Here is a 19,386-nt window from a genome sequence, read left to right as displayed (position 1 = left end):
TTAAAGGAAAAATCCATAGTTTGTTCTGGAATGGTCACCTGTACAGATTTTTTTTGTTAAGTATGAATAAGTTCCATTACTTGACTGAAATCAGGAGAAAAGCTGGAAAAAGCTTGAAGTCTGACTAAAGGCAGAATGCATCATGAGCTCATAGCTGTATTTTTTGCCAACTATACCCAATATTCAGTGATTCATTGTTCACACAGGTGCTTCAGGAAAGGAACTAGGGATGGAAATAAATACATGGAAAAAGCAAAGTCTTTCTGTAATTCATATGCTCCATGAACACAATGGTTCCATGTTTTAACATCATGACAGGAGACATTCTTTTATATTTGTGAAGATGCTTTTCTGAGGCACCTGATAGAGATCTTGGGTTTAAAATTAGCTTGCACACCCTTTCTAAAAAAACCCCCGAAAAAACCAAAAAACACAACCACAACAGCTGAGAAGAACTTCTTGTCATTTGCCTTTAAATTTCATCCAGAAGAGGGAAACTAAAAATGCCAATAACCTAAATCTAAACTGGGCTTTGGGAAGCCATTGTAGTGAGATGCTGGATGTGCCTAGTTGTGTCTGTGTTCCCCCCAGCCAGCTCAGCTTCCAAATCCATGGGTTTAATCCCTACTCCTGGTTTTGGAGCCCCTGTGTCTGAGTCAGTCTGGAAACCCGTTCCCACTGCCAGGTTATTAACGTGGAGATCAGCACACAGGGCAATTAAAGAAAATAAAACTAAACACACAACATAACACAACGGGGGAGAGAGGACAAGGAGGGGTGGGTCAGCAGAGTTTTTCAGTGTGAGGAAAACAACACATGTTTTTCCTCGCCCAGACTCCAAAAGAGCTGAATCATTTTGTTTTTCTGAACAACAGAGATGCCAGGCATGGAAAATTTCAGTTCAAATGACTCAAATCTGGCAAAAAAAAAAAAAAAAAGTGATCAATTGAAAATAGAAGGCAGGGCCAACACACTGAAAGGAGCAATTCTACCTGCAGTGCAGCTGGAAGATTGCTGCTCCTCCTGCAATCCATGGGATGTAGGCACATGGATTATCCAGGCTGGTCTGGGACAGGAAAGGCCAATCATTAAGGATGCTTGAGACACAAACCATTCTCAGGTACAGCTCTGCCGTTAAAAGCTGGCACTAAATGCTACCTCAGAATAGCTGTTCTGTACATTCAAACACATTTGTTCTAAAAACACTGACTAATTATTAGCACTATTAGCTAAAATAGTGCCTTATTGCCCATTTGAATTATTCATATGGAGCTGCTGATTACTAATAGAGAAAGACCTGATAAACAAGGTGTATGTTCATTTTAACTAATGCTTCATTTCAACAGCTCGTAAACACTGCAAAACTCAGATTTCTTAGCTATTGGATTAATATTTGCTAGACAGGCAATGAACTGTCTTATGTTAACCTTGAAGCACAAGAAGTGTGTGGAAAACCAAGCAGCTGTGGACAGTGATGGGACACCATGGCTTTTCTGAAAGGATATTTCTCGAGGTTCTACTAATAAAATAAAAACTAGTAAAATAACATCTAAGTTACTTAGATGGCCCAGCCAACATGAGATTGCCATAATCACTGGGTAAGTGATTAATAAACAGAACTGGCAATATAATACAATGATGTGGCACAGGTTTCATCCCACCTCAAATTACTAAAAATAAAATACAGGAAAATTCCTGCTGACTCCACATTCTGCAGACTTTCAGCAATGGGTGACATCAGCTGTACCCAACACTGCTGACTCGATGCACCCCAGGAATGGATCAGGAGGAAACACATCCCTGCAAAAGCAGCTACTGCAAGGTTAGGTGTTTAACCGGAAAATACGGCCAAGCTTTTTTCCTGTCCTCAGCACCTGGCAATGCCATTCCAACACTAAATCTGCTGGACACTGAAAAGACAAAAAGGACACCCAGATCCCAGGTGGGCATGGTGTGGGATCCCTGAATTGAGTGTCACAGAATTCAGCCCAGATCAGTTTTCCTTCCTGCAATGTGGTCTATCTATGCTTGCTTGAACAAGCCCTCTGATTTGGCGAGAAGTGAGCATGTACACATTTTATTCTTTTGGTGGCAAAATTGCACCATGTTCATTGGACACTGATGCCTGATACAAACTCTGCCACTCATTTTCATCAAAAGAAATAAAGCCGTGGCAGACCTTGAAAACAGCACAGAAATTTCTCCATGACTGGATCCTGTTGTTTTTACAGAATGCCACAGCTTTCATATTATCAGTTTTCTGAGCAGCAACTCCAAAGAATCAGCCCTTTAAGGTTGCTGGGAAAGGGACATAATGGAGGTGACTCAAAGGAATAGATGCTGCAGCTACAACCGCTCTCATTATGTACATATGAGATGCCTCAATGTTCCTGCCTGCTGATTACATGAGCAAACATTTTTAGTATGCAAAATCCTATTAACTCAAGGGGATTCTGCATAATTTTATAACAGCTCTGCTTGTGCTGTTTGATCGACTGGGTCAGCAACAGACAGATGGCAAAGAATTCATTCTAAGGCTGCTTCATTGCTGGCGTCAGGGTTTCCTCTACTCACTCCACTCAGATAAAACAGAACTTTTTCTACATTCCCTACATTCTCTGTTCTAAGAGCAAGAACAAGAATGTTGCAGCTGTTAGCACAAAGAGGAAGACAAATGAAAACTCTTCTGTGTGACATTTACCCTCCCCCCAAAATCCTAAACCAAAAAGGAAAGCTAACCTCAAAGACATCAAGTAACAAAATAATCTAATCCAAGAGATTACCCTGGAACACATCCCTCCCATAATTAGGGTTTTCTCTTGCTCTGTTTTTTGATCATGTCATAATTCTGAGGTGCAGAGAAAAGTATTAGCCAGTAGTTAGTGAATTTATGCTTGGGACATATTTAGATGGAAAATTATTGACAGTCTGAAAATGGTGCCTAAAATTAAATTATTTTAATTAGTCCTGTAACTACATGTAAACTTGGAAGAGTTACCTCAGAGACCCACGTGGATCCAGCAAAAATTCCAACTGTTTCACTTGTCAAAGCATTTGCCCTTGAATCCAGCATTATCCAAAGTGCATTAAAAATGTAATGGGGAAGACACACCAAGGAAAGATAAATGAGGATTTCTTTCAGTTGACAAACTCCTTGGTTTGGGGAAACAGCCCCCTCTTGTTCCACCACAGCACAGTTCCTGTTAATGGCACTGGGCCATCATTCTTCCAGAAGCACTGGTTTTTGTAACTTGAAAAAAATTCTTCCAGTTTGCTTTGGGTTTGGGTTGTTTGTTTTTTTGTTTGGTTTGGTTTTTTTTTAATATTACAGTTTCCATCCCTATTTCTCACGTGTCACTTTGGATTAGGAATGTTTCTCTGACATCCAGGCTAATTAAGCCTGCTTCAGAAATAAGGGCTTGAGGTTGTCAGCCATACCTTACAACCCTTTGGACAACCAATCCTCTTCTACTTGGTTTTTTAATTAAGCTTACTGAAAGTGCTTTCATATCAGAAAACGGGGACAAAATTTTGACTAACCCAAAGCAAGATTTCCATTTTCTTTTGGAGATAACAGATGGTAGCTTCAGCCTCTAATGCTGACGGTGCATTAAGTCAATCCCATCCCTGAAACTTAGCCCAGCTCTTTGGCCTCATATCCAAGGAAGGTGGAGCTTCTTTTTGGCTAAATCAACAGGGGCCAAGCAAACCGAAGTGCTCGGACTTGGAACATTCTTATGTGGATCTTGGATGTCTTACATAAGATCAGCACAAAATAAGGCACATCTAACTGCAGAACACCAAGGATTTCATCTTTTGTCACCAACAGCTCGCAGAATTCTCAGACTCATTAATTAACAGTGTCACCAGAGGATGTTTTCCTCTCATTCCTAATTATTTCAGGCCAGCTTCGCTCAGCGAATTAGATAAAAGCCAACATTTTCACTCACTCATTCCACACCTGTGTTCAGCCTTGTAAGGTGTGACTTCTCCCCAAACCCAAGTATTTCTTTCCAATATTTCAGGGGGAAGAGGCATTTCCTTTTTTACCTGAAATGGAGACTGGCTGTTGTAATTCTTGATCTCCTTGTTGGCTCCCCGGAATAGCAGCACCCTTGCACAGCTCTCCTAAAAATAATGGAAAATGAGAGTTATTCATAAGGATCCTTTGGCAGTAAAGAGACAGTGACTTCTAAGAGGTTATGAGGTGTTTGGTCTATATTTCCATGATTGAAAAATAAACCAAATAAATGATCTGAGAAATTATTAAAACAGCATTTTAAAAATGACAGCTTAGGTGCTTTGCAGTGTATTAGAAACACGAGGCAAAGGTAAAGAAACATGCAAGAATTCAAGAAGTAAGCACCTTAGCAATTTTTTAACCGACTATTTGGTTGTTTGGGGGGCTGTTTGGGGTAATTGACACAGTTATTCCTTACCAGGGGCAAGGTCACCTGTATTCCCTTCTCCTACATCTTTCCCCCTAAAAAATGCTAGCAGTTGCAGCACAAGGAGGAAAATTTGGCTTCAGATCCTCCAAACTGAGAAAATCTGCAAAGGAAATCCCTTAAAAATGTTTTATTTTGACCAATACAGTGCATTGGGCAAATCATTGCTCTCCATGGTTGTTAAATATGAATGACCACAATCTGGTAGAAATTCTGGGAGCTTCTGAGTGGATTCTCAGAATTTTTCATGATTCCTGTGTGGATTCTGTTTCTTACTTGTCATCTTTAATGTTCATCTTAGGGTCTTATGCAAATCAATTCACATTTCAAAGGAGTTTTATAGTCCCTCATCATAAATATTGTTGTTAATTTTGTTGTGCTTTCTGGGTTGTCTTGCTATGTTGTGCTATGCAGTTCTACCTAATGAGGTATTTGGATGTGCTACCTTTCACTTCCAACAGTAAATTTGCAGTCAGAGAAGACAAAGTGCATAATTTAGATATTTTAGTGACAGAAATGAAGCTTATTTACTAGACTCTGAGTCACAGGTTAATTTGCAGACATTATAATTGAAAATCATTCCTGTCATTGTGTTTTCTAATCTCCCACAGCAAATCCTTAGTCCCACTAAGTCTCCCCATCACAAGGCTGCTCTAAGTGTATCTGGAAAGAAAGTTATTGCACCTTTTTCTCAACTGAAAAACAACAGAATGGATCAAGATGGGAAATTAACAATTATCTCTTAAATTGTAATTTTTAATGATATACCATTAACTGAGATAGTCTCATTTGCCTGCACTGCAGTCTGCACTTTAGTTGCATTCTCTCTATTTCTAAACAATTGATCAATGCTCAATTTTAATCAAGAACTTGAGGATATAAATAATTATATTGAAAACCGTACTGTATTTATTGGGTAATTATTCATTTGTTAATCAGGCTAAATCATCCAACATTACAAGACCAAAAGAATTATACATTTAAAAGCTGTCTAGAAATTTAACTGAGCTGTCTGCAGCGTAACAAAAACATGCAAAGGAGGGGTTTATTAACTAAACGGTTGTGATTTAAAAAGTTTTGCCAAAAGCCTTCAAAGAGCTGTTCAACATTTAAAAAATCTAAGAATATTTATGGGGTTAAGTACTGCATTTGTTTGTTTGTTTGTTTTTACTCTTTTGAAGCAAACAGAAGCATTCTTAACCTCACGTTTGCTCCTTTTTATTTTCTCCCCATCTGTCAGATAATATCCAATTTTAATACTACAACAGCTTTCATCTCAGAACCAATCCTCCCAGTGAAAAAGGGCACATTTCATCCCAGCAAAAAACAGGCTTACTGCATGGCCACAGAATAACTTTCAAAACCAAGAGGTTTTTCAGATCAGGACTTTGCTGACATCCAGGAAAACAAATTTACCAACTTCAGAAAGTAACCCAAGAAAATTCCCCAGGGTAAACTGGAAGGGAAGATCACACGGGTAATGACTCCATCTACAGGAATCTGGAGGTAACAAGAATACTGCTGTCTTTCGCATCCTCTCCAGCTGGAAAAGGCAGCACCGTTCATTCCACATGAACCAATAACAACTTTCCATCAAATAAAACACTGGCAAAGCCAGCCCACGTTAAGGTTCACAGCACCCTGAGGGAAACTTTGAATTTCCACAATCACTAGACGAAGGAAAACAGAAGGATGACAGTGCAGGCAGAAGATGTAAAAGTTCCATTCACCAAGCCAAACTTAGTGACTGTGTAAATATTTGAAAATCTGTAGACGCAGTTTCAATCAGAGTTTTTAAGTCTCCTGCAGAATAACTTCTACTGAGGTCAGGAAAACACATCTCTGCATGAGAAACGCTGTCTTTCTACTGGATTACTCTAATTCCCACCTCATACTGCATAACCTTTGCTAAAAGTGTATGGTCTTGAAAAATGTCAGATTATTCCCAAAATTCTAATTTTTTTTAAAAGCTGAGGGTATTTTTAGACCTAATTGAAGAATCGGTCTTGACAAGACTTTAGGAAAAAACCTAAGATGGTAATTAATTGAGAAGCAGATGCTTTAACAGATGTTTCACTGTTTACAATCACATCTCCTGCTTTTCGAATTCAATGTAGTATTTTATGTGCTGAATTTTAACACAGTTGTAAAACTCATCCCCTCCCCATCCCATCCCTGCAAAGAGGGTATAAAGTGCTATCAAATCAAAAGGTTCTATAACTTGTAAATGACTACAGAAGTTGTAAACAGCAAAGAATCCAGTATCTTCTGTATAGAGACATTTCCACAATATTTTACACTTCTTTCTTATTTAATTCTAAATTAAGTTGTAGAATAAGAGCAATAAACTCTGTATGGGAAACAAATATTTAGATATGAATCAAACCCAAAAAAGGTGGTAAAGCATAATGTTTTCTTTTCCAATATCCATACTCTTGCTACCTACAATGAGTAGCCTTGTTTGTAATCAGTGAATGAAACACCAATAAAATAATTTCAATTATGTTCTTTCCAGTTTCTAAGGCCACTTTTTAAAACCTGAAGCACTTCATTGCATACAAAATTATGTGGTGACAGGATGAAAGGGAAAGGCTTCAAATTGAAAGAGAGCAGGTTTAGATGAGATATTGAGAAAGAATTCCTCCCTGAGAGGGTGGTGAGGCCCTGGGGAAGTTGTGGATGGCCCATGCCTGGAATGTTCAAGGCTAGGTTGGATGGGGATTGGAGCAATGAGGTGTAGTGGAAGGGGATTGGAACTGGATGCTCTTCAAGTTTCCTCCCAAGCCAACCCATGCCGTGATTCTGCGAGCTCCCAGCTCCTGCTGAGCCTTTCTGTCCCTGCTGGGGGCCAGCAGGGCTCGGTGGCAGGGCAGGGGCCCTCACCTGGTTGTAGAGGGCACAGATGTGCAGGGCCGTGTTCCCCGAGGCGTTCTGGGCGCACATGTCGGCTCCGTAGAACAGGAGGTGCTCCAGGTGTTGGACGTGTCCGTACCTGCAAGCCTGGGCAGGGATGCATCAATATTTTGGTTATTACACAGCCTAGGCAAGATTTTCAGCAGAGAAGGTGCTGCTTTTACTGAGTGTCTAATTTTTCGAACCATGCCTGGTTCTCTGATGGTAGCACAGACACCCAGATGTGCCTTCCTGCACCAACTCCGATGTGGGCACTTCAGGTACAGAAATCCTGCGCTTGAGTTTAACCATCTGATTATTTTGGGAATGGCAGCCTAAGGGATGGAGAAAATACTGCCTTTGGAACTTCTTATCCACTACTGTTCATGACTCAGATGTGACAAGTTTTTTGTCCTGCTACACTCCGGAACACTGCCCACCAGATGGCACTGAAGATGATGAGACTGCCAGAGCTTTTTCCCAAAGTGCTTACACGCCTTAGAAGGAAAATCTGGCCAAAATCCAAGTAAATCTTCTTGGTTCTGTGATGTCAAGCAGACACACAGCATACACAGGGCACTGCTCCAAAACAGGCAGAAATCTTCAAGAGTTACTTTATCTGTCACACAAATAAAAGGTTAGACCCCAGAATTTTGGAAATAAGCCTCTATGAAGATGATTCATAGAAATTAGAAGCTTTCCTGATTAGCAAATAAGTTTTAGAAAAACCACAGTAATTCTAGTCCTTGGCCTCTTTTACTCAACTTCCTTCTCCTCTGTGGCCCACTGACCAAGCACCTCCCAGTTTCTAATGTTTTGAACTTTGTGGAATCTCAAATCGGCATCGTTCCTACATAAATCAGAATTTAAGGTAAGAGATATAGATATAGAAATCCATTCAGTCTTTCTGAAGTATCTCATCACTCCTGAACTCAGTGGGAGGTACAGACTGACACATCTGGCTTGGATCTGCAATTTGGAAGAGAAAAGTTCAGTGGACTTCTTAGTGGACAAATCAAATCCTCATCCTTCTTAATTCATCGAGGAATGCTTGAATTATTGATTAGTCAAAACAGTCTGTTCCTAACCCAGGCGTAAACATTGATTTATTTAGGATTACAACCAACACAGGGGGTTTGGAAAGCTCTATTCCATTATGAGAAATAATAAGCTCGCGTGTATGAGGCTGGGGTTTAAAAAGAGGGACATTTTCTCTGTATTTTCAGGGAGTCTAGAAGGGGTAATACTTTGATCTAGACTATCCATTTCCTCCACATCCTCAGAAAATATGGTAATAAAATTATTCCATTCTTTCCCCCTGCACCAGAGATGGGTCCAAACAACCTTGACCTTTGTGATTCCTGCCCAAATGTAGGTGCCAAAGGTACCTCCCATTTCTTTCCAAGAAAAGAATAAAAAAATCTGAGTAGTAAAAAATTTAGTGCGCAGAAAATAAAGTGAGTTGACATGACCCAGGCCTGTAAGGTTGATTACTGGTATCTTTATTTATCTCATACTACAGCAGTTCCAATTTTTGTAATTATCCAAACTCATCCATACAGAGAAATGACAAAGTAGCTGCAATGACATTGGAACTGTTAGAATCTTTAAACTTTGTGTATTACTGAATTTATCACTGTGCAAAGGGAAACCAATAAAGCATTTTTACACAACTGCTGGATAACATTCAGGCATTTCTGGAAAGGACAGTGAGAGGCTGATGGATCCCAGCAGCAGGATCCTGAACCAAATCTCCCAGTAAAGTTCAGCAAAGACTAGGGGAAAGCACCCTGACAAACACACAAGGAGCATTACCCAGGACACTGACATCTAACCAAAAGAATGAGCTACATTTCCCTAATGAAGTGCCCACAAACAGGAATCTAAACTTCCAGGAGTCCACAACATAAATATGAACAGTGCAATTTCTGCAGCAAAATCCACAGTAACCAGAGGATTTCAAAGTTACGGAACACCACTGGAACAATTTTCTACTTCTAAGACACCACAGCAGGATGCAAGGTGAATAAATAAAAAGAAGTAGAAAAAGCAGATAGAAAAAAGAAGCAATTTCATACTTGAACGTGCAGGGGTTTCAAAATAGTGCTTAACCTGAGAACAACCATTGTACATTTCCTCATGCAAGTCCAACAAAGAGCGAATCTTTCCTACCTGGTGAATTTCCTGCCATCCATTTTCATCCTTGCAGCTGACTGTAGCATGTTCATGGAGTAAGAGCTCACAGCAGAAAGGGTCCCCTCCCACCACAGCTGTGTGGTACAGCGGGGTCAGGCCACAGCTGTCCTTGTAGTTGGGAGATGCTCCCAGCTCTAAAAGGGTCTGAAAGCAATCACAGACCGTGAAAAAGAGATCTGGGAGGGGGATTCCTGCCTAGAAAGGCTCTTTACCCAAAAAAAACCCAAAAAACAACAACACCTGAAAAGGTATGCATGAGGTTAATACTTGACATAACATTTTTTTCTCACCTATTTATCAGCTGGTAAGAGTGGGCCACAGCACAGACTGAGTTAAGCAAGAAATGACCTTGGAAGAATTAGGATCTAAAGGAATCTATGGGGATGGCACAAAAAGAAGGAGTGGCAATGTCCAGATTCCATCCTCTCACTAGGTTCAGAAATGTCAACTCTGAAAATGCTGCACCACCTTTGCAACACATTCACCTCTTTAGTTCCAAGGTGCATTTATCAGAAATGTCATGCAATTTGAGTGTCTGTCAAAAGGAAATCAGCAAAAGCCATAAACCTAAGACTTAATCTAGACCATCAGTGTGATTTAAGAATACCTGTTAAAATACAAAAGAAAACAGAAGATACACAATGGCACAATGTGCAATCCATGCCACTGGAAGCTGTTTTCAAAGAGGTAAGTGACAATAATTCTTATTTCCTTAGACAGATCTCAGTGTATAAATTAATAAGTTTAAATTTCAGCACTTCCTACCAGGAAAAGATACATCAGAAATTAAAAGGCTCTTTATTGAAACCAAATGCTAGGATTTGAAAACCACAAGAAAGATCTAGAAGAAGCACATCTTAAAGGATCTATGGAGGACAATACAGCAATTAAATGAAAACAGTCTCCTTTATGATTTTTTTTTTTAATAAGATAACACATAATTTGCTCCTGAAAGCATTTACCTTGAGGGCTGCTTGGTTCTTGGCTCTAGCTGCTTTGTGCAGAGCTGTCATTCCATCTCTGGCTCTGAAGTCTAAATGTGCGCCTCCATTTTTCAGGGCTTTTATCACTTCTACTGTATTGTCAAGCTGAGCTGCCAAAGTCAGGGGTGTTTCTAAGGAAGAGAATAGGATGTACTTGGAAAAAGGTGATCAAAATTATAAAAAAAAAAAAGTCACTTCATAAAATAATGTTTAAAATACTGTTCAAAGAAAAGCCTAAAATTATCTATTATCTCCTCTGAACAGCAAAGCCCTACAGATTCCAGTGGCTCAGAGTTGTGAAGGAATGTGTGAGATTCACCCTGTTAATCAATTTCAGTTTAACTAACTCCCAGTACTCCTTCATGCTGCTCAGTTTTGTTGTTCTGACCTCCACTTTCTAAGTCATGATAGTTTGGGTCCAGGCCTCGGTCCAACATCTTGGTCATTTTTTCCACAGAGAGATGGTGGACATGATCCATAAATTTTTTCAAATTGGCCTGAAACAAAGAGCGAAAAACTGAATCATCCTCTGATTTCAAAAATAAACTTTTGTCTAAAAAGGAAGCATTCTGTCAGCTGATGTCAACACCCACTGTAGGTAATTGCTAACTCCTGCAGGAAATTGGGATACCTTGGTGTGAAGCTTGGCCAGCTGCTTTTCATCAAGGTTGAACTGCCTGTACACTCTTCTCTTGTAGCGAAACTGAGGGAGGAAAAGAAGAAGAAATTTTAAAACTTAAAAACTTAAAACTCATAGTATCATTTTCTGACCTTACTAGGAAGTATCATCCATGGTGATGGTAGATTTAGGCAAAATTTTAAAAATTTTAGAAATAGGCTCAGTATTTCTTATAGTTTTACACCATTTAAGCAAAATTCATATCTTTTACAAATACTGAGATCAGTGGAGGTGTGTGGGAAATAAGATCAGGCTCTAGAATCTACAGAAATAAGAAAGAATCACACTGAAAAGAGCTGTTCCTCAAGGGTTTCTGTGCACTTTCATTTATAGTCTCAGGCAGAAAGGGCTGGGAAGGCATGTTAAATAAAAAAAGTATCGATTTCAAAATTGCAGCTTAGCGTTTCTGAAATACGAAAACAAACAAAAAAAAAGGAAACCTGCAAATCCCTTAGTCAAAGTAAGAGGAACTGGCACGTAGGAATAGTTGTGATGTAGAACAGGACTGGTTTTGTGAATGAGGTTCTGAGGATTGCCTCTCTTTTTGGCAGAAACTCAGTCACATTGTACCCTGAGCAGCCTGGGTGCAGTAGCAAGATCTGTAGCAAAAGTCATGGGAGTTTTCATGGCTATAATTTACTGTTCTCTCATTGTCCCATGCAGAATTCCAGGAATGCAGCCTGTCCCTGCAGACAAGGGACTGCACTGAATGAGCCTTTAACACCAGCTTTCCACAAGATCACTTTTAACACCTCAGTTGCTGCAGTCAACACTCATGAAAAACGACAGAAAACAAAATAAAGTGGCTGTTTAATTTGCTCACAGCTGCAGTGTGGTCATCAGTGACTGAAACTCTGAAATAAACTCCTATAAAAGGGAAGATCCAAAGCCTTCTCAGGACCCTGGTTCTTTTCTCCTGGATTTGTGTTATAGTGGAGGAAGTCTATTAACTGCACATTATTAATGGTTGATCTGCCACCATACAGGCAGTATCAAAATTAATTAAATGCCAGTTTCATGCCCCAGTTTGCTGCTATATTGCGTGATCTGGCTCTGCTCCAAGTTTGTCCAGTGCCATAAAAGTTCTGCATAACTTACCCCCAGCTGCAGAGCCTGTGCAGGAGCAACAGAGAGGGGGAAATCCCAGTTCACACCCTCTCCCCTCCCTTACTGCTTTCCCAGGAGACAGACAGAGGCAACCTGTGCACTCTGAAGGATGGCACAGAGGGAATTAGATGGGGGTTAAAAAAGGCTTCACTGAGACAGAAGTTCTCTTTGGGAGAAAGCAAAGCCTTGTTATCCAACAACTGCTACAGCGCTATTGCACACCTAATCACAGACCCAACAGCTTCCCTAGAACCTTACACTTCTTTATTAAATCACTGAATAAGATCCACGTCCTGTGTCCTCAGCAAAGGGAAAGTCCAAAATCTGCTGTCCCAGAAGGGCTGACTCTGCAAATTTTTGGGAATGGACCAGCTCCATGAGCAGGGACTGCCAGCACTTCTGTGAGCAAGGGCTCAAGCTCAGACTTACTGATAAACACTTCCCAGATGCAATTCAGGTGCATGCAGACAGCTCCAATACAGCTTTCTGCACAGCTTGTATCAGAACAGAAATGCTTCAGATGTTAGATCTAGAAATACCTCGAGTGAAGGAACTCCTTTATTGACTGGCTGTGGGTATTCCTTCAGAAGTCGCTCCTCATCCAAAAACTTCCCATCTCTCCCATTGCTTGCAGGCTGGAACAGTCCATAATTCAGGACGTCTTTCAAACTCTGGTTCAAAGTGCACAAAATCCTCTGCTTTGCAACCCACACTGAAGCTTCTGGGTTAAACCGAATGCACTTCTGCAAAGAGAAATTATTTTAAGGAACCCGATTAGTGAAAAAAAGCCATTTTAGCAATATCTTACATTCTAATATTTACAAATGTCATGAATAATTAGGAATATACACAATAAACAGACAAATTCCATGACAAAGCATTGCTCAACAAGAATTCTGTTTTAGATGTGCATTGATAATACCTAATGCACAAGTACTGTGAAAACACAGGACATTCCAAGTCCTTCCACAAACATCAGGGAACACACACATCCTTCCCCTGAGAGAGCACCTTCATGGAAAACCTCTTCAGAAGGGATGTTACATGGTGTTTAGCTATCCACTTGATCCTTGGCTATCCTAATAGCAGTTAGATCCACAAGGATTTCGCCAAAAAAACTGGTATTCAGGCAAGAATTCTACTCCCCTTTTAGCTACATTTATGTGAAGGTAAGTTTATGGGAGAAATGATACAATGTGAAGCACAAGTCTTGAAAACCTTGACAAAATTTTTCCAGTTCTCTGCTTCTCATCAAGCTGGAATTCAGGGAGTTGAGGACTTTAGGCATTTTGCCCACACTACAGTCACTGGTTCCAAGGTACCAGCAGATGGCAATGCCTAGAAAGCAATTTGGTGTCTCAGATGTGCATCCTGAAGTGTTGTTTCTGCTTTAATCCTTCACAGTCTCCAATATAAAACAAGATGTGAGACTTTGTCACAAGTAAGGCTGGCTAGGAAGCAGCCTTCATTTCTTTTACTTATTTTGTATTTCAAGATGTTTTGTGAAAAGTTTTGGGGGAGGGGGTTGTTGAAGGAAAGGGGAGAGGGACACAAAGTAGATTATGATAAATATTTTCCTTCCCAAACATTGCAGTACTGACTTAGCAGCAAGGCCAGTCTGTTTGAAATCCCTGTGTTCCTTCTGAACATTACTTGCCCCACGACTCCTACATGGATTCAAATTTCAATGCAAGATTCAGAGTCAAACATCAGGACTTTTCAGCAAAACTGTCAGTTACAAGGTGTGTAATGAGCTTAGCTTCTAACATTATCCACACATCCCGAAAGATTACAATGAGTGTTATTCAAATAGGAAGATAATTTTGAAATTACATGTATTTTCTTTTCTCCCAGGAATGTCTTTCTTACATGAAACAAACTAATTTTGGACTTGTATGACACTGTTTTGATTTTAAAAATACAAAGCAGTTACTTCTGATCACAGTGTAATTAAGTCTGCTGGTTTTTAATGCACCTGGAGAATCCAACGTGTTCAGTTTTGTTCAGTCTGTTCTTGTGTTCTCTCTGTTCTTGATGGCAGGCAAATATTTCACAAACTAATTCAGTGAGAGCCCCTGATATTCTAGTGATTCACAAGAAACAAAAGTGGGCTTATTGTAAAAAAAACCCTGATCCCATTAGCAATTTAAAATACAATAAAATCAGTAATGTAAAAAGTAAATTGATAACTGAAGAAATGTTTGCTACCAAAGTGTTTCAGACTGAGAAAAGTGAAACTAGTGAGAAGGGTGATTATTTATGCTTTCCATGAAGCCAGGCAGGATAGAATTGGAGCTGTTACCGCCCTCTCAGAGGCAGGTGCTGACCAAGAGGATAAAAAGAAGCGCTGAGATGCTGCATGAGGTGCATTTTCCATCCTATTGTCCCTGGAACAACTCCACTGTGCTGCTTCTGTGTCCTCCAGGCAGGGAGCACCACAGCCACCCCCTCTATCCTGCAGACAAGTCACCACTTACTGCCACTCTGTACCCGGAGGGACATCAGCTGCATCACAGCAGGACCTACACACAGGCTGCTCGAGTCATGAAATAAGGAACAATGCATTAGGCACACATGGTGTGGTGACCACAAGGAAAGGAGGCAGCAGCAGACTCAAAAAAATTGACAACTTCTCCTAATCTTCAATGACAAGGAAAAAAAAATTAAAGAATAGGGATAGTTTAATGACAAGGAACTATAGAAACACATGAAACAAAGATGTTTTGCACTGACATTCACTGTAAAAAAAAACAACAGGCAAAAAAAATAAAAAGCCCTGAGTGGCTCAAAGTCACTGTCAAAACCACAGCAGGCCCCTCAAAATGCAAGTGTAGCAGCAAGACAGCACGTCAGCACTGGCTGCTGAGATGCAAGGCCTGTGCTTGGGATGTGAAAGCTCCTTGGATCACAAGAGACATGGTCAATTATAATCTTGCATTCCTGCATGCTGGTGAGAGCAAGTCACTGAGTGAAGGGCAGGATGGGAAGCAAGGGAAAATACAACTTCCCCCAGCTGAAGGGAAGATATTAATTCAGTAGGAATAATGCTCATGATACAGAATGTCTGAGGGATAATATTTATCTGCTTAAAATCAATCAGCAAACACATCTTTCTGCTCAGCTGTCAATCACTCAAACTGTGCTGTGACTGAGGGACGTGACAAAATGGTTTGTAGAGCTGCGTCCAAAAATATGATTGCCACGATATCAAAATATGAGTTATTCCTTTCAATGGCAGATGTTGATACTAAAGATGTGACAACCAAAAAGTGGGAAACACAAATAAGTGCTTGGCATCACAGAGAGAAAAGGGAGCAAGTCCCTCATTCTGTTTTGTGCAGTATTCAGCTTGATTCTCTGCTGAAACACTGCTCTCCTTCATCAGACTGCACTCAGGAAACACAGAATTCATGAGAGGACAGGTCAGAAAAACCAGCCTGGCCAGGCTGTCAGCAGATCACCTGCCCAGATCAAGGGCATGTGAACAGTTACAAGCAGCACAATACTTCTTTTATCAAACTGAAGATAAAACAAGGAAGAGCAAACAGAAAGCAGCAAGGAACAATCAGGCACAAAGTGGGATATAGAAAAATACTTGGGAAAAGCTGAAAAAGAAAACCTGGAGTATCTATGAGGCAGCACAGACTGGAAACAAGTGAAAATGGAGTCATCCCAAGGAAAAATGGGACTCGAGCTGCAGTGACAACTGGGTTCCTACTTTTTAAAGGTAAAAATTGCACAAAGTAAACCAAGTGTTTTATCTGAGAAGCTAAAGCACTAAAGGAAAAGATTCTTAATCCTAAACCCCAACAAATAATAAAAAAGGAAAGAAAGGATACAAAAGTGAAAAAAGCAATGCAGAAACAGAACACCAAAAAGTGGCTCCTACTTAAGCTGTTGCTATACCAAACTGCCACTTACCAAACAACATTTTGCATGGAAAGTCCAATATCATTCAAAAAGCCCCAAAAACCAGGGGAGGGAGAAATCATTAAATGCTCATTATTGCAGTGGAGCAGCAAAACAGATGGGCAGAAAGAGTCTCAGAGAAGTCTTCCGCAGACCCAAACCCATCTCAGCCTCAGAATTTAATAAAATGTATGGATCTGAGCATTTTGACTTTAAACATAACCCAGAGGAAGCACATAAGTACAAGGCAAAACAAAAGAGTGGAACAAGCACCATGTGTTGGTAATAAAATGATGAAAACATCCCTTAAAACAACTGGCTGACAGAACTGTTCTCAGTGTCTGTGGCAAAGGGCAATTCTAAGCACAAAACAGCACTGCTGTCAGAATATCAAGCTAAAGGAGATTTTCTTGACAACAGCTCCTGAAGAGCCAGACTGATTTCACTGATAGGCAGCATCACTTGGGATTTGTTCCTACATGGGCTGGAAAAGGAAACAGATACAAGATGACTGGGCCTGGATTCAGACTAAATAATATATGCCAGCTAGTACAGCTTTTTTACCCACTCTCCTTGTGACTGTGGAGGGCTCTCCATGCTCTCCATTCCCTCAGGAATCTTACTGAGCTCAGGAAATCTTTCAGTCGCTCATTTAAATATCCTCCACCCTCCTGTGAGAAGGATGACACTGAATACAGGTCATGCACAGAGGCAGTAAGAAATGACCATTTATACCAAGCAATGCTTCAGTAAATTGTCTCATCACCTGAACTGAGATGGAACAAAAAAAAAAAATAATTGATATAAGAACTGAAAAGCAATTGTTCTTGAGGGCTCTGTATGAACTTGTCAAGGTTCACATTGTCTACTATGTTTCAAATGAGAATAAAAGAGCAACAAGACAGACTTCCTACAATAAGTGGTAATTTATAAAGTTTTCCACGGCAGCACATCCTACTCGTGGTGCTTGGTGCTTATCTCATACCTACAGTGAAACAAAGGCAGTTTGTACCACAGCCACTGCAGATGACTAAACTTCATTCTTTGGGAGTTTGGCTAAGGCTTTAAAGTTTCCCAGTGGGCTGAATTTTATCTAAACCCCTAAATTGTCTTCCTTAGAACAAATATAGTCTTGATCATACTCCTAAAAACAAAAAAAAAAAGCAGAAAACTAAATTACGTTATTTCATGCTTCTTTGATTAAACAGACTAATTTTAAACACCTCATATGTTAAATTAATTATAATTATACAGGAAATGGAACCTATGTTTGCTCTGGCTTGTAGTTGTATAACAGCTCAAACTCTGATCTTCTCCACAGTTTGCTCCACTACATTTAATCCATCAATATTCCTGAACCCAGGTTTCACTTTCCTGCACAATGAGTTTGTGGGCTGATAAATTAAAGAAGAAATGCATCAGCTGCCTTAGACCTGCTTAAAACAATTCAGCTACTTTTTCATGTAGAGTTTACTGGAAAAGAAAAAGTAATACAAAAATAAAGCAATAAAAAAGACCAAATGATAAAATTAATTTTAAAAAATGTCTCCATAGTGTCAATAAATAACTTATTATTGACCTAAAACCCAGAATAATTAAATAAGAGGGCTTCAGGAAGCTACTATCCCTGTGGTTTTAACAGCAAAGTAAACGTAGCAAGACAAGCTGGTATTTCCATTCCATTTCCATGGATCTATTCACTGACAGGATCACAGATTGAGCAAGCTGGTAAGATCATCAGAAAAGAGCTCCAGAACCACACCTGAGGGCACACTGTCAAAACAGCTCTTCCCTGTCAGGCTGCAGCCAGCCCATCTCTATCATTCTAAAAATGAACTTAATTAAGAAGAAAGAAAGAAAGAGTTTCATCTGAGATAGATCTTCGATGGCAGCAGGGTATGATGTAGCTCTTACATGTCAGCACAGAGTGATGTATGTGGCTCACATCCATAAAATAGATGAGTTTTTATAATCATCTTGGAAATTTCAAAAGGCTGCTGCCACCAATGAAAATCTCCCCAACAGCATTCAAGGAGACTCGGGGTAATTCAGATAATTAATAACAAACTCAGACAAATTGTGGTTCTAGATGGAATCAGTCTCTCCCAAGACCATGACACTGTCATTCCTATGACAGCACCTGTGTTGGTTTCTCTGGCTGGAAGGTTCAGAAACAACACCCTGTAGTAAAGCCACAGCAGCAAAGGAGGAAGAAAAGGTTTATTTGCACTTCTCTTTCCTCATCTTTACACTCTAAAAGCCACAGGCTCTCTAAAACGATGTCTTTTGTGTGGCAGGGTGACAGAGAAGGACAACAAATATACTAAAGAGAGGCAATTTGATGACATCTTGCAGGACCCCAGAAGCCATATATATATATATGTGTGTGTGAAGCTTTCACAGAGTTAACATGTGATTTTTTTATTCAATTTTTATCTTCTGATGAGGTTATGGATTCCTAAGTCTCTTTCTTTTAGCCAAAATCTCTGAATGCAGATCAGAGAGATATTTTGCTTTATGAACATGTCTTTCATCAGGTTAACACACTAAATCCACTCTCTTGGAAAGGATGGTGCCCTTAGTTGAGGAAATCAGTCAGATAAACCACTGGGGTACAAAGCATAGACACGAAAATAAAACATGAATTTTGTCTGTAGTACGTCAAAAAAGAAAATGGAAGAGATGTACTGCAGATCAAAGCCAGCAAAGCTAATAATTAATTTTATTTTATTTAATTGCAGTGCACTGTGCCTTACTGTTTGCTGCAGGTCAGGTATGATAATTCGAATCACTAAAGTGTTGCTCTGACTGTCTTCCATTCTGCTGCTTGGCTTTTCTGCAGTTGCTCTGATTGTGTCATAAATAGTTTCCTCTTTGGAGCTGTCTGATTCAGATTCAACAGAATAGTCAGAGAAGCTTTGTGCCATTTCATCTTCACTTGATGTAGGGCTACGAGGCATGGTAAAGTTTTTTTTATCCTGCCAATACAAAGGAGAAAAAGAAAAAAAGTAAGTTACAGTTCAAGTCTTCAAAATGAATCTGTTACAAATTTTTTTCTTCTTGGAAATAGCATGCATTTAACAAGGAAGTTTTATGGTTTATCGTCCTTTTATTTCTTTCTCTCAATTACGTGGGTAGGCAGAGTGTAAAGGAAATAAACCTAGGTACCAAT

General features: G+C 39.8%; 1 protein-coding gene across 1 annotated transcript in view; it reads right to left on the bottom strand.

Moving 5' to 3' along the window:
* The window catches only part of SHANK2 (SH3 and multiple ankyrin repeat domains 2), a 243,135-nt gene extending 223,959 nt beyond the window's left edge, over positions 1–19,176 (bottom strand). The window contains exons 1-8 of the mRNA XM_066320448.1: positions 18,971–19,176; positions 12,845–13,048; positions 11,151–11,222; positions 10,908–11,016; positions 10,499–10,650; positions 9,513–9,680; positions 7,332–7,448; positions 4,051–4,128 (exon numbers count right to left, since the gene is read on the bottom strand). Coding sequence (XP_066176545.1) covers positions 4,051–4,128; positions 7,332–7,448; positions 9,513–9,680; positions 10,499–10,650; positions 10,908–11,016; positions 11,151–11,222; positions 12,845–13,048; positions 18,971–19,174 — 1,104 coding nt within the window. The 5' untranslated portion in view covers positions 19,175–19,176. The remainder of the gene's footprint in view (positions 1–4,050; positions 4,129–7,331; positions 7,449–9,512; positions 9,681–10,498; positions 10,651–10,907; positions 11,017–11,150; positions 11,223–12,844; positions 13,049–18,970) is intronic.
* Between the last annotated feature and the right edge of the window lie 210 nt (positions 19,177–19,386).

This window comes from Sylvia atricapilla, chromosome 6, assembly GCF_009819655.1.
Source record: "Sylvia atricapilla isolate bSylAtr1 chromosome 6, bSylAtr1.pri, whole genome shotgun sequence".
Lineage (NCBI taxonomy): Eukaryota > Metazoa > Chordata > Aves > Passeriformes > Sylviidae > Sylvia > Sylvia atricapilla.
Note: the sequence above shows the minus strand (reverse complement) of the source record. Positions and strands in the feature narration are given on the sequence as shown.